We start from the raw sequence: 16486 nt of genomic DNA on the forward strand, positions 1-16486 counted from the left end.
ACTTTAGGTGTGTGTATTCAAATATGCATTTTACTTTATATTATGAGTGTGTTTGGGTGTGTGAATTTGTGGACCATGAAGTGGAGACAGATCTGGAGTGAAATATGACATATGAGATATAAGATAATACCTCAGTTATCTCTGATGCTCAGTTATTTTGCTGCCTGGATTATAGCACAGTGATGAGAGAGGCATAATCCTGCTAGTAAATAGGACCAGATGAATTATCAATGCAGCAGCCCATTCAAATGCAAATCCATCTGTCTGCTATATAAGTTAAAAAAAAAAAAACTAAAACTGGCACAGTTACTGGTCCTTCAAACTGATTTTAAAAAAAAATCATTGTTTGTAATTTGGATGAAGTTGGATTTAATCTTGTTTGTTCATTTTTGCATCAGCGATCACAGCAGTAACATTCTGATAAGACTGGATCCTGGGACGCACTACGTGAAGTATTTGACGTATGCCGAGTTTCGGCAACATTTGATCTGTGACAGTGTTAATGGGTGTCTGAGAGTGCGAGTGTGTGGTAATGTCTGCCGGTTAATGACTGCTGTCATACTCGAGTATTAACCCTGTCATTTCAGACTAATCACTGCGCTCCTTGTCCCCACGTCACCTCCATTAGCTCACAGTCAAACGCTGGCGCACACGCACATTTTTTCTGCAGTGGCGGGGCATCATCTGTTTTTTCTTACTTTATTCTCAGGGCTTAGAGGGTCGCAGAAGCCAAAGTGCCGCCCCAGCTAATGACGATTAGCATCATAACTTTGGCCATTACAGACATCATTAGTCTTTCATTGTCTCTGGGGGAAAACTTTATTGCTGTTCTCAATCAGAGGTGGCTGAGGTCCCATTCACACACTGTCTCATTGGAGATCTATGGTGCATATCACATGAGCACACCTTAATAGACCTCGAGGAAGGAAACATTAAAACAGACGTGATATGAAACACACTTACCAGACATAATATTTCACGGAGGTGTAATTTTTATGGTTATAGTTTAGGACATTAGTCATGCTGGCATAAAGAAACTTTAGAACTCATATGCAAAGCATGGTTAGGCAGCGGTTGTTCATGCATGTAAAGCTCCACGAAGCAGTATTTTTGAACACTGTTTCAAATGCACAGGTCTGCATCAGGAAATTATTATTAATATCCAGACCTATACAATATGTTTGCTTACCTGTGAGCAAGCATCATGCACCGCTGAGCACAAACCAACACAAAAGACATGCAAACACCAAATGTCCTTACAACAACAAAATGATGAGGAAGAACTTGATCTTGAGGATGATTTTGTTAAATCAGACAAAAAGTGCACAACTTCAGGGAATAGTCTAATAATACTCTCATGTTTGAGTGAACCAGCAGCTGGTTAACTTAGCTTAGCATAAAGTCTTGAGCCAGTGGGAAACAACTCAATCCAAAGATATTACACTAAGCTAAGTAACATGTTATATCTCAGGTGTTTAATCCATGCATAAACAGGAGTGTAAAAAGTACAGTGTCCTATTTTACTGGGGTTTTGTACTATGTCTTGGCTGTTGCCAGGCAACCAGTGGAGACTCCAGGAGGTTACTGGTCCCAGACAAGAAATAGTCCAGCACGGTGCACATATACGTTACATACAGGCGTTAGAGTGTTATCAATGTTCTTGAAGTTAGGTGTTAAAATTAGGCTCAAGGTTAAAGTGTGGATTTCACATTACGAATTAACGTGTTAAAGAGGTAGGAAACAGTTTTTTGTTTTGTTTTTTTTAAAAACCTGTCTGTGTTTGTGTAGCTGTGAGTCCTCTGAAACATCTACCTCATGTGGCCCATCCAAATCCTGGCTCCTCTCTCAGTCTGATGTGGCTTGTTCTGAGGAGGAGACCTGCTTATGTGCCTGTGAAGTGTGTAGGAGCTGTCGGTAGCGGTAATGCTATTAAATGTCGGCGGGGATCCTGATGGACCGTTGGGCTTCTTACGCCTGCATTCCCATCAGGTATCATCCGTAGACTGCAGCTTGACAAGGAGCCAGCTTAGGAAAAAAGGCACTGACCACACCTGAAGGTCAGTGGCTACTGCGTTTGTGTATTTGGAGTGAGACTAAACAGAAAAATTCATGCCGTCAGATAATATGCATCCTTTTGAATTTAACCTATGCTACATGTATTCTGTTTGCCAGTTCACATGCATGCACAGCCACCCTGATATCTTTTACATTCACAGTAGCATTCACTGACCTGATTTTCCACATATCGCATCTTTGGATTCACAAACGGAGCTCGGCCTGACCCGACATCACCCTCATTACCATTCTATTAAGCCTTCCAGCACTGAAATACACCCAGGTCTTTCACCTGCATCAGAAAATTATTAATATTAATGTGCTCACCTATACACTCTATGCATTTCCAAGTGGGCACACACACACTTTCCCCGCTTACTCTCACGCCCACGCAGCAGCACTTTTTGCTCGCTGAGAAATAAACTATAAAGAATGCACACACACTCACTCACCTATATGCACTCGGTGACAGCCTTCAGCTCCGGAAGCAGGCCCTGCCAGAGGGGTTTGGACTAATTGATATTCTCCCACACTGCCCAGGGCTTCTCCAAGGAACCTCAGTCTGCAGTGCTGCTGACAAGGCACATTCCATCACTGCTGCAGACTTAAAATAGGATCAAAGGATGGAGCAGCGTGTGTGTGTTTGTGTGTGTGTGTGTGAAAAAGAGACAGATAGAAAGAGAGAGAGAGGAGAGAGGATGTGTGTGACCCGCATGCTGACTCCTCACTTATTTGTGACAGTGTTGTTCTGCCTCTGCATGTCTGGCCTTTGGTCCCCTCTGTGTTATTTCCCTCATTATTTGCGCCCCTCCCTTTATATTTGTCTCTTTGCTCGCATTAGTGCCCTTAAACACGCTTATTTTGCTTCATCACCAATTATGCAGCACATAACTGGGTTGTTTGTTGTTTGGGCTATTATTCAGCACCAATCACTGCTGGTCAGGGGCCACAGGGCTGTGTTTAATCACTGGCACTCAATTGTGCTTCCCTCCGCCTGCTGTAATAAGGTTTTCTTTAAATGTGCAAAAGTCAGAGTATATTTATATTTATTTCTTTAATCAACTTGACCTTTCTTTTCAAAGTTTAAGTTGCCAAGAAGACTAAATTAGGTTGCTGCATTAGCCTTATCACCATGGAAACACAATTCCATCAAGATGTCTCTACGAGGCCCCCAACTTAACATCATGGCCAATTATTCCTTCCCGCAAGCCCGACCTCCATTTGTTAACTTGCAGGAGTGCACGCCGTGCGCCGCAGCTGGTTTTGTTTTACCGTATGTGTATGTCAACAACATGAGTGTTAACTAAGTTTGTTTTTTTTTTTTTTAATCTGGGAGTGAGCTATTAGTGAGTGGAGCTCACAGTTTGAAGCTGTTTCATTAATGTCTCTGTCGGAGGGCTCCACACCTCAGGCCCACTCTAATCTCATCCCGGGGGGAAGGGCAGCGCTCCATCACGCTCACAACAGAGAGACATATTGTAATGTGGCTATACATATTCTCCGGTGGCATATTTAGTACACCTAGCGGCGATTATGTGATGCACATTTAAATGATTTTATGACACTCTGCATGGGATGATGAGCCAGCTATTTAAAGGTCTGTGAGCAGAGACTTAATGTATCAGCTCCTCCACTCGTTTGGAACTGCACCTCTCCGCGGTTGCTTTCTAACCTTTTCAGATATATTATACATTGGCGGAGTAGCGTGAGCGGTCTTGATGGCAATAAAGCGACACTTAAGGATTGTTTCTCAGCTGATCACTCCAACAAGCTCAGTCATTCACCCGCATGTTATCACCCTGCTGCCAGAGGAAACCCTCACACACGCAGGGGCTGTCGTTGCATGAAAGGCTCCGGTCCAAAAATGGACGAATGCCTTCACCCTCACGTAGGCTGAACCTGACATCATTCATGCATATATATACTGAGCATCATCTTATTTCAGGTCTTTACTGAAGCTACATGATGTTTACACTGAGGAAAATATTCAAACCCAAGACTCCATGTTTTTAAAGGACCATTCCATCAAATGGAAATACTCTACATGTGTTGTGCACCACTTAAGACACATTTTCCCCAAAATCCAGCCTCACATATTTGGTTCTGTATTTCTTGTAGTGACTGGCTCTCGTCAATGTGCTGCTCTGTGTCTATGCAGTAATAAATGTGGCGCCATGATTGCTTTTATTTTGTCTGCCACACTTATTTAATTGTTCATTTTATTTTTATTTAAAAAATCATTTAAATCTATCTCTGCAGATAAATGCTGCTTTACTTGACTATACTAGCTACCCACATTATGAAGGGGGCAAACTCACTACACAGTGGTGCTTTTAAGTGAACAGCTATTATCTTTGCAACACTTATCAACAACTTGTGGCCATATCCCCATAATATTCAATCACTGGTCCCCAGAGCATGATTTATAATGAAAACCTGAACTGTCTGGCCCCTCGCCCTCCTCCAGGGCCTCTCCATGCACTCCTAATTTGTGACCATTTAACAAACGCTCTCCATTTTCATTCCCCTTTACAGGCTTGTGATGAGCAATCGTCTATCTTAGGTCTCTGATTAGCTCGGACTATTAGACCCATCAAAACAAATGAGACACATCCGCACACAGTGTGCAAGCAGGCTCTCTAAGCTTTTACTGCCTCAGTAGATGGACTCATGATATTCTGTGATTAAACAGCTGAAGCATGGGGAGGAAGAGACAGACGAAGGAGAAAAGAAAATGACATAAATCCTTGCAAAGCAAAATCATTACTCATCTCAAATTAAATTAAATTTGACAATGCAGTGTGATTTGATTCTGGCAAGTTAAGCTTCTTTTATTTCACTGGGCCTGAGAAGTGCTGAGTCCCGCTCACTGTTTTTCCTTTCAGGACGGCCGGGTGATAAAAGAACATGGCCCCCGGACAAAGTAATAGCAATAATCAAATGGGTTGTTTATCCCAGTTCCATTGGGTGACATTTGCTTTGCCTCAGCAGCAGGACATCTAACTAACAGTAATGTAATTTCCTCAGAGGAGATTGGATTAAAATGCTCCGACCTGACGAGGCTGTGGCTTCGCCAGTCTGCATCAGATTCTGCTCCGTTGCGATGGGGTCTCCATGTTTTCCATACAGATCAGATGTGTGTGGCATTGTGGCGTCTGCTATCCTGAATGCATTGATAACAGAGGAGGAAGCCGATAGGCCCAGTGTTCCACATGTGTCTTCTTTGCAACAGGCTAATTTCCTGCAAATTAGATCCTGAGGCGACACTCAGTCCTCTTTCATTTGTGGCCAATCGCGGACGAAATGTCGAAATGTGTTAATCCAGCCGCCTTTCTCTGTGGCCCGACTTAAAGAATGAAAGAAGTCCTTAAAGTGTTTGTGGATAGCTTGGGGCAGACTGTCAGTTCACCGTAACCATGTTAGGTCCTAGAAGGGCCAGTATAAATGGGGCATTAGAAGCCACAGGAAAAGGCTTTGTCTTAGAGGGCTTTGGAATGGGACTGCCATGGACTCTCATACGTTCACATGTAGGAGGAAAAAAAATGTAGGTATGTGCGCCCTCGTTTTACTTCATGAAGGAATATTTCACAGGGGTTTGATGTGCTCTTTGGCAGCCTGCATTGTATTCTGTGTGATATTAAAACGCTCTCGTGGTTAAACCCCTGGATTATGTTTTCTCCTCCAGCATGTGCTGTGGTAAGGCTTTTGCATGTGCATGTCTGTGCTGTGAAGAAAGCTTGTCTGACTGACCGTGCATTCACCCTCATGCCGTGTGACTGAAAAGGTAAAAGCTACAGTGCAAAGCCTCTCCTCTCCTCTCCTCTCCTCTCCTCTCCTCTCCTCTCCTCTCCTCTCCTCTCCTCTCGTCTGCTCTCCTCTCCTCTCCTCTCCTCTTGTCTGCTCTCCTCTCCTCTCCTCTCCTCTTCTCTCCTCTCCTCTCCTCTCCTCTCCTCTCCTCTCCTCTCTGGCATTATCCTAAACCTGGAGCCAACCCAAAGTGTTTTTTGTTCTTTGCTTGAGTGCCACATTTGTAGAATTTATGGGGATACTGTAGTCACTCAAGCACACCAAAGCTAATTTATGCCTCTGTTGGTGAAAACAAAGAATATGAGATCATAACACTGCATACAATAACTTTTGATGCCTTTTGAAACCCTTTTGCAGCACACACCTTCACATTAGGGCCTCCTTTGCCATTTATCTCACAAATTCTTCTTCCAAACTGTGATTTCTTTACAATAATTACTTCTAGTTTGTCGAGTTCTGCTGAGGAGTCTCTGAAGCCGGTGTCTTTATCCAGCACATACCATTAACCGTTTGTAAAAAGCAACGTACAGCATAATCTAACATGATCCTGCTGCTTAAAAGGTGTTAAACCTCCAGGATAATGTTCCATAATCGCTTAATTTCCTTTTACATTAATAGCATTGCATGCACCCTGCCCCTGTGTGATTGGAGGAATGGAAGATCGATTATCTATGCGAGCAAAATAGAAACTCTCTCGTTTTCGGAAGCGGTGCTGTGGCAGCAGCTGCTCTGCACGTCGTTGTGGGTGAGGGACCATTGCTGAGCTGACAGTGTCCGCTGCTGGTTGGAGCGTTAACTGCAGTGCCTCCTGCAGCACCGCGGGCCAGGAGGCTTCCCAGCAACCACGGGACATAAACCGTGTGTGCATCCGCAGCCGGAGCTCGAGTGAGCGTGGTAGGATGGAACAGGCGCCTGGCCAGCGGTGCCCATACCTAAGCATGGTTTTAAATTATAAGGACCATAAAAAAAAGCCTTAATGTGAATTTGATAAGGCATCTATGAGATAGTGCGTATGCGCTTTAATTCGGTGCGCAGGGGGCGACATTATGATTTCTCCGCTCTCTGTTCTTAAATGACATCTATCCTCTGACATCTTTTGCTGTAATGGAAATAAATTAACGAGAATGATCCCTCTACGGCTGCGTATCCGCCCGTTGAACCCACCCTAGATCCTTCCACCCGTACAGCTGGATATCAACAGGTGCGGCTGGCGTGCGGAGAATAAACGCACAGGCAGAGCCATGCAATGACAACGCTCCAGTCCCCTCTGAGCCCACATGTTTAATTACAGCCACAAACAGCAGATGGCTCTCTTGAGTTTTAATTTCTGTGTCTGTGATTGAGTCTTAGATGATATTCACCCCAAAACAAAGAAGGGAAAAAAGGATCAAATATTTTCTCTCACGCAGGCGCCTGTGTGGATCCAGCATCTAAATCGTGGAATAAGGTTCGGAGTGGAGTGCTGAGTGTATCTCCGGGTGCTCGTGGTTCACATGAGATGGCCTGCAGTCTCTGGTGGACGTTCAAGTAAAGGTTACGATGTCCGACTGAAGGGAAACGTCTCCCTCCGTCGTTGTGCGGCGCTGTCCCCGGTGCTGAAAGCGCACAGGGGAAGCGGAGCGCGCAGCCTGAAGGGCAATTAAAACAATATGAATATGCGTCTTTACCTCATGTGCAACAACTAGTATTTTCCCATATGAGCTGTAATATAAAGTTACTCAGATCCTGTTTTTATTTAAGCACGCACATTTGACTGAAACATTGAAGTGAAATATAAATATATGACACTCTGCCAGCAGTTCCTTGCATGATCACTTCTGCTATAAATCCCAGTCATTGGTGAATATAAAGGCTTTCGCAGCAGCTGTCCCGTTTTAAAGTAAATGTGATGCCCAGACTGAAACGTGCAAGAATAAAACCTTACCGCCTAATGACAGCAGCAAGACCCGGCTGCTCATTCCCCTTCAAGCAGGGGCTTGGTGGTCGAGAGGGAGGGAGAGGGGGGAGGGCATCCTCTTCACTCAGGCGTGTACTAACGAGTGGTTAGGACTTGTTGATGGGAAGGATTTGTTGATCTGGGGTATATAGACTAAAGCGAGCGGCCACCGCTTCCTGTCGGGGTTCTCTCTTTGAGCGTGGGAAATATATTGCGCTGTAGATCAGTGGCGTTACGCTCTTTATTCCCTTTACGCGCTGATCGCCATACATGCACCGCCCGCGCCGCGAGCTCAGTAGGAAAATCCACCGGGTGGACCTGTCTGCTGATCGGCGGGATTTTTTTTTTTAAGTTTAGAAATTTGTATGCAGCTTGTCTCACAATGCAGACGTCATCCCTACAGGATTTAGATCCGCTTTGGTTGTGTTTTTTTCATCGCGCCCAGCCGCCTGTGTTGTGATTGTGGAATACAGAGAGGAGTGTTTTGAGACCGTTTCCCCGCAGATCGGCAGGTAGTTGGAGTACAAGTTTGCATCAATTTAACCCGCGGCGTCCATGTATAACTCTACTCCAGGCGCGTATCTCTTGCCGTCTCCAAACGTGTGACTGTGGATCGGCCATCGCAGGGTCGCGATCGCTTCTTGCAAACTTGGGGAGTTCGTTTCGCCCCTGCTGCCGTGCCTTCACTCGAGCGGTGATCTTCGTAGGAGGCGCCTGCATTGGCTTGATCGCTGGCGGCGCACATGCACTGGCGTCCCCGCCGCTACCCGAACAGCGACTTCTGATAGAGCAGCCTCGTCTGGCAGAAGGAGCGGAAAACGGAGGGCGAGAGGAGGAAAGAGTGGGTGAATGTTGCTGTGAGGACGCTGCAGCCGGTACTGGACATTTAAGGAGGCGATGCCACTGAACATGTCACAATCAATGAACAAAAACATCACTGTGCAGGTATGAACAGTCCTCTGACACCCGGGTCCGCGTGAGTTGGGCATAGCTCCTCATCGAGAATATGGTTATTGATGCATGTATGGAATTACGCATGAACTGATCCCATTTTTTACCCATCATGTCCAAGAATTTTTCGAGTGAAGGCAGCTGTTTTAATATCGTAATTATCATGTAGTATTTGGACAATAAAAGAAACCAGCTCCTGAAACAATATATATATTTGACATTTGACATCACGGAACGGACCACTTAGCCGCCACCATGGGACTGTGACCCGGGCTGCGAGCTCTGAGAGGCGGCTGTTTGTGTAGTCTGTGCTCCGTGTGCAGACTGGACCTGAGCAGTTGTGACATTTTGAGCCATGGCTGCTGCTATCGCGAGTGGGCTGATCAGGCAGAAGAGACAGGCACGGGAGCAGCATTTAGACCGGCCCTCGACCAACCGACGGAGGAAGAGCCCCAACAAGAACAAGGGGCTCTGCAATGGGAACCTGGTCGACATCTTCTCTAAAGTGCGCATCTTCGGCCTCAGGAAGCGGAGACTACGGAGACAAGGTCTGGGAACTTTAGTGTGCAAGGTGCCTGCTTTGTTGGCGTAGAGCGCTGTGCATTCAGTGTAAACATGTGCATACATTCGACCACTGGTTGATGGCTCTAATTAGGCCTTCAGCAATCATAATTACCTTACCACCCATGCAGTTAAAGTCCACAAGCTAATAATAAAATTAATGATGCTCATTCATTACCGATTGTGTAGACGTGCCAAATTGCGCATCCGTGCGTAAAAAGTTCAATTGAAGGGGAGAGCGTGTTCTGTGTTGGATATTGGCCAGCTGGTTGAAAATAACAACCCTGCCTCTGATTTACATGCAGTCCCGGCTAGCTGACAGCCTCCTGAGGAGCTCTACCAAATGGTTTGGACAGGTTTACCGAGCTGTCACCTGGCTACTCTGAAAAGGGCCTCATCTTCATGAAGCACATACACGATTGGCTGAACTGCTTCATACGCGCGCCAAGAAATGAAGCTCATTTAAATGCAAGCAAAAAGGTCAATATCTCCCACGGAGTGGAGGTTACGCCTTTCAAACATAATCTTTTTCTCGCATAATTTTGCAATCCGTGGGCCACTAGCTTCTTATTGCTCCAGCTGATATTCCCTCCACTTATGAAAATGTCATGAACATTTTCGCTCTAATGTGGCAACCTGGGATTGTTAAAGAGCACTGTCAACAATTATTTCACCACTGGAATCAGTGCCAACTGTGAGGATAATTTTGTCATACAAAAATGAATTAGGATAATTCATTTAGGAAAAGAAATTACTCCAATTATTTTCCCCTGTTAGTGAAGCGGCTGTGTGTTCTTCTTGGAATCATCAGGTATGAAACCTGTTGCACCAGACACACCATAACTCCAACTGATTAAATGCCGTCATTTAATGGCAAACAATCATCATTTGTCTGAACAAAGCCACCTACAGCAGAAGCAGTTCTTAGTCTTTCATCTTGTTCACAAAGAGAGCCATTTTGATCGCTTGAGCCTCTCTCGTCCCCCTTCTGTGGTCATATTGGAAATGAGGAAGACTATGAGTGAAAATGTCCCCTTCACTAGCCCTTGGTGATTACATGGATTAAAATGGCTTTGATATAACAGGATCTATATAGCAGCACACAGAGACCACATCTGGCCGTGGGTCAGGATGCATCAGAATGGCAGGTTATAATCGTCTATCCTCCAGGCTGCTGTTACTGCCTCTGCCCACTCTGTGCATGTGTTAGGATCTGTGTGTGTGTGTGTGTGTGGCTGTCCCAGTGTTTGTGTGTCCAATTGTCTGTCCTCCTCTGTCACCTCCAAATTGGCTCGTGGCGTATCTATCTTTTCACTTGAACATCAGCAGCCCCCACGGCAGAGATGCGGACAGACGATGCTGTCATTTGTTCGGGGAATTCACGTCTGGCCACGCCAATAGAAAAACAAACAAAGCATACAAGGCTTTTTGGAAGCTTTTTTTTTTGTTTTTTTCTTGGGGTGGTGTATATTCTAGCTCATCACGGGTGCACACAATTGGGACCTGACTCAAATAAATCAGACTCGCACATGTGGATGCCGAGTCAACCTGCACAGGCAACCCTGAAATGACTTCACACCTGCAACGGCCATTTTATCGAGCAACTAAGAGCCTCCCTGAGCCTCAGAGTAATGATGCTAATCCGCACTAACAGTGAACTGTGTCGGGAAGCTTTTTTAAAAAGAAAAAAAAAAAGCATGACCCTGCTGTCAGGAAGATGAGAAACAGGCCACCTAAAATGAAATTACAGTTGAGGGGAAAGCTGTTTTGAAAATGGGTGTTTTGTCCTCATTTGTTCTCTTGCTGTAATATTGTGTTATTTGTGATTAGAGGCCTAATGGGAATATACTTCATTAATTTCACCCTCACATGAGAATTAGGAAAATCTTTACCAAGCGATATCAGACTACACATATACCACCACCGTTGCTCTGCTCACACACCTCCCTCACACACTTTCCCTCTCTCTTATTCACCGTATTATCACTAGAGCGCACAGCTAAGGAAGACTAATGGCTTGTTTGGTGTGCTTAATTTAATATTGGCCCCCGGAAGGACTTTCTTTGTGTGTGTGTGTGCGAGTGCATAACAGCAAACGCACCACAAATCACATGTGTTGTGATAACGCAGGCAGACACACACACAGTTGTCTTCATCTCCCAGGTGAGGAAGACGCCGGGCTTCCCTTTGACAGCTGAGCCTGCAGAGAACAGAGCAGCTTTCTAACCATCTAGACGGTGATTATATATTGAAGTCACATTCAGATTCCCACTGAGATCTGTGAGGACGGGGGGTGGAGGTGTCTGAAATATACTCCAGCGCCTGTATTGCCTTCAGCTTTGAGTATTGATCCAGTGAGGGAGACACTGGATTAGCTATTCTTATGGGCTGTATTGATTGTCACTGACGTAAATTGTGTTTCTGAGTCAGAGCATTTCGGTCAGATTCAAAGGTAATGTATTGGAAATAAATAGCAATTATCCTCATCTTCATTCTATCTCACTTTACGCTTACAATGTCATTACTATGGCGGGCTCTTCATGCCCACAGACCTAGATAAACAACACAAAATCTAAAAAAGTGAAGTGCTGTCTGCTGCGTTCATTAGAATGCACAGATGTGTTTTCCTGTCCTCGTCCAGCACTTGAGGGAATACGCCGGGAACACTTTGTGTTGTCTCTGTCCTATCAGCTTTAATTTCAAATCATCCATGCATTTTGATAGCAGATGCAGAGCCAGTGATCGCACTGATTTTTTTTTTAAGGGATTAGATGTGAGTTGAAAATCCTATTACACTCAAACCCAGCAAGTGAGCTGGGGGCACATCCAGCTGGGGCTCGCCCATAATAATCTCACTGCTCTGGCTCTAATTATCTCACTAGATTAGATCCATAGATCATTAGATCATGTTACATAGATCAGACCATTAGATTAGTTTACGTGATCTAGAAACCCATTTGAGATTAACACTTCCCCGCGCCGCCGCTGTTTATTCAAGAGTGTGCTGACAGGACACAGCAGTGCGTCGTCTGCCAGCTTTCGGAGCTGTCTGCATCAGATGAGTTATTGTTGGGATGTCAGAGATGTTGTTGATATGACGGGAATAGGAAAGGGGTGGTGATGCTGTAGCTTCCCTTTGCTTGATCTACTTTTCCATGACAACAGAAGCCACATAGAGGGGTTTTTCCTTGGCAGGCTGGAAAAGCCCTTCTCCTATTCCAGAAACATTCAAAGTGGGTCAGGCAGGGCAGGGCTGACAGCAGTCTGCAACTGCTGCTGCAGCTGTGGCCGTGTGTGTGTGTGTGTGTGCAAAAACACACACACACACACAGAGGAATGACACGACAGAAAATAAGACAGGAAGAGAACGAAGGAACTGCAGGGGGGCCACTTTTGAAAAGAAAAAAGAAATCACAACCTTTCTGTGACATTTCAATTTATATGCAGAGAGGACTTCTGCTGCAGAACAACAAGATTTGAGATCTTACGGTTCTGATGCTTGTTGTTTTCCCAGGAAACCCCCTGCTGCTGCCAAACCACCACTCTGTTTCCCTAGAAACAAAGAAGTGGCATGTAGAAACACGCAGTGCCGCCGTTGTAAAAACGAGCACCAGTGCAGCTGGACTGGAAAAGTCCGACGGCAACAGAGGCATGATGCTCCATCAGTGGTGAACTGCACTGTTGTTTCACCATCGGGGTGTGATGTAGAGGGAGAGCATTCAGAGGCAGGCGGGGAGAAAGAAAAGAGACAGAAAGACGATGAGTAACAGAGGAAAGAGGGCGAATGAGTCAACGACCTTCCCGACTTAGGGAATTCCAACGGGACTCTTTCAAAGCACTCCTGGGTTTTAAGAGTGCGTAAATACACCAGATCAAACACGTCTGACGCTGTGGCATTCTGAAAACGCTTTCCTCCATTCCTTTGCAACACTTCAAACCTCACTCTCATATTCCCTTTGCCATGGCTTTATAAGACAACTCTCATTCTGATTTGATACCACATATTTAATATTTTATTTTAACAATGCACAAAAATAAGGCCGTGTCTCTGTGCTGTAAATGAGGAGGGATCAATTACCTCAGTTCCCTCTGAAACTTTCTATCAGTCGGCAGTGAGTAAGCATGACCTTCAACATGAGCTGTATCAATGGCTCGCCAGCGCTCTAAGAATTACAAAAGCCATGCTGTCACTCTTATTCATGCACTAGCATGCATGAATGTCTGATGTGAAGCTGTCAGCCATAAATAATGCACTGGTTATTCGAGGACATGATTGAATTCAGGATGTATTCATTCAGAGACCCTTCAGAATAGCATTATATGTCAACAACCGTATATAGCTGAAACCTATTTCATTCATTTTCCTCTTGCTTTATGGCTCTCCAGATTTATCCCCATCGATAAATTAGCTAAAATGTTACATGTATCTCTCACTCCTGCTGCAGCTCAGAAATACTGAGGCTTAAAACTAGACGGGGAAATTCTAGTGTGTGTGTGTGTGTGTGTGTGTGTGTGTGTGACAGAGAGAGAGAGAGAGAGAGAGATACACTGGCTTGCCCCAGGGAACACAGCCAACATCACATGATTTATAGCATGATGGAGGAGCCAAGTTCACCTCCACACACACACACACACACACACACACACACACACACACACACACGCAGAGTATTCACACAGCCAGCATCCAGTTATGCAGTTTTAATTATTACAGATTGCCCCCATGGATCTGTCTTCGGAATCAATCTCACTGCAGCACATTGTATAAATGCTGCTGATCAAAGTCATTAATCGATCGCATGTTAACCAACTTCGTGTGGCCGCACAAGAGTTCGCTCAAGGGAATTGTGCACCCATTAAAAATTCATGTGAAACTGTGTGTGTGTAAAGCTTGTGTTTGTGTGCATGGGTGTGTTTTTGTCTCCTCCCTGCTGTGCGGAAACTCACCCGTCTCCCCCATCACCAGTGAGCGCTCTTGAGGTTGTGCTGTATCGTATCTGATTGCTCGATGCTTATGTCTTTGAGAGCACAATTAATCAATAAATGCAGCCACGTCCATTGTTCTGATACCCTGCTATCCTCTGCAGTGGCTGGAAGACGGGTAAATAGTGAAAAGGGCATGAGAGCGATATAATAAAGGCCCTTTGATGCAACATTAATTAAATGTGAAGTGCAGAAGTGCTGAAACATTTAGTAGATGAATCACTGCCATTAGAAATTAGACTGATAAGAAATGAAGAAATACTGTTGCATGGTTTGATGCACTGAAATGTAGCCCTTTTAGTTGTCTAGACCTTTACTATTTACATTTCACCTCATTTTTCTTTGCATTATTACAAACCCACAAAATGAACAACATGACTGGCTCATCTGCAGTTGTTAAAGTCATTTATTAACCGAATATTTGCTGGTTCCAGTTTATTTCAAGTGAGATTTTCTCCCATTTCTTTATTTTACAGCGTTGTAAACTGAGCATCTCTGCATTTTGGACTATTGGTTGAACAAAACATGAGATTTGAAGATGTTGCATTGGGCTCAGGAAACTTGTGATGGCCATTTTTTAAAACCATTTCCAGACATTTTATAGACAAACAGTGAAAGTCCATTTCTGCCAAAAAAGAAAATAAATAGATGAAAAGGAGTGCCAGCTGTATCCTGTTCACAGATGAAAGAATCCATTTGTCTGTCACTCAAAGAAAACACCTACTGTACTTCACATATTAAACACAGTGAACAGAGGAGGGGTGATGTCTTCACAGTGACATCTGTCTCTTGCTGAATGCCTGCAACAGATTTGACTTGCACAGAGTATTTTCGTACAGCAGAGAGGTAATGTCATCGTCCTGTCAGCCCGCTCAGCGCGTCGCTCGGCGCTCAGTGCTCGAGCCACCTTTTCATTGTTCTGGTGAGGCTAGAAAGCGGCGCTGTCGAATGCCGGTGTAGCGGTATTGCTCAGGTAGAGAGGTATTTTCTCCTCTTTTCAGGCAGCAGGGAAAGGTCTCAGAGCTACCTAAAGCCATCACCCAACAGAACCATTTCAGAAGAGACTGCCTTGAGCTGTACACCGATAGGAAAAAAGCCTCTCTCTGCCCTCAGTAAGACCTCTTGAGTTCCCCTCTGTGGCCGTGCTGTCTCTACTCTCTCTCTCTCTCTCTCTCTCTCTAACACACACACACAGAAGCATGGTTACACTCAGGTGAAGTTGATTGTTCACCTCCCCGGGGCTTTCTTAGAATGGAATCTGGTGTGATGGCTGTCTCTGCAATAAGACTAATGTTCATGGTATATGACCCCAGCGGTTGTCCATGGACACACCCAAACACACACACACACACACACACAAATGAAGAAATATTGTCACTCGGCCCAAACAGTATTTTTCTGGAGACATCCCAATGTGCAGCCACACGCAGGCCTATGAAAATGAATCCTTTAAAGTTTTCCATTCGTTTACTTTTCATATTTTCTCTTTCACTTTTTCTTCATGTTGGTCCAAACCCACCAACTGTCAATTAAACTGCAACATGACTGCTTGAGCTGCAGTGGCGCTGGGCAATTTAACCGCAGCAGTGATTTATTTACAGCAGATATGTTTTTAATTCCCCTGTTGGGTCAGCTGGAAGGGACAGAGCACAGACGCTCTCCCATCCTACACACTCAGGACCCGGAGAGGGTGCTGTTGGGTTCATTATGGGAGTCAGGCGAACACAGATTAATTCTGCTGCATATAATTGGATGGCCTATCTCTGAGCAGGGCAGGGCTTATGTGCCCAGAAAGTTGGCTTTGGGATTTGCCTGTGAACATACAGGAGCCATCAAGTCCTGTAAAATAGTTCTGCACGTAGTGTTTGGCAGTTAAAACCCCAGAAAACAACACGTTGAAAAATGTTTGCTGCATGAAGGAAAATTGTTATATTTTGAAGCTTGTCATCTGGTCATTGCAGTCATTGCAACATCATTTTTGCTAATTGCTAATGTTTCCGCCTGTTCTCTTTCTCTCTTTCTCTCTTGCAGATCCCCAGCTCAAGGGTATAGTGACCAGGTTATATTGCAGGCAGGGATACTACTTGCAAATGAACCCCGATGGCTCTCTTGATGGGACCAAGGATGACAGCAGTAATTCCTGTGAGTACCTTGACAGTGTCTGCTGGCCTTCGAGATCAAACATTTAACGTT

The 16486-nt window shown here is 44.8% G+C and overlaps 1 protein-coding gene across 2 annotated transcripts in view; it reads left to right on the plus strand.

The window, feature by feature from the left end:
* The window catches only part of fgf14 (fibroblast growth factor 14), a 99157-nt gene that overhangs the window by 52594 nt on the left and 30077 nt on the right, over nucleotides 1–16486 (plus strand). The window contains exons 1-2 of one of the 2 annotated variants that reach the window (XM_041950455.1): nucleotides 9105–9297; nucleotides 16325–16435. In XM_041950455.1, coding sequence (XP_041806389.1) covers nucleotides 9105–9297; nucleotides 16325–16435 — 304 coding nt within the window. Of the gene's footprint in view, nucleotides 1–9104; nucleotides 9298–16324; nucleotides 16436–16486 lie in introns of those variants that run through there. The other variant, XM_041950454.1, reaches the window with a different exon arrangement.

Source organism: Chelmon rostratus, chromosome 13 (genome assembly GCF_017976325.1).
Source record: "Chelmon rostratus isolate fCheRos1 chromosome 13, fCheRos1.pri, whole genome shotgun sequence".
Classification (NCBI taxonomy): domain Eukaryota; kingdom Metazoa; phylum Chordata; class Actinopteri; order Chaetodontiformes; family Chaetodontidae; genus Chelmon; species Chelmon rostratus.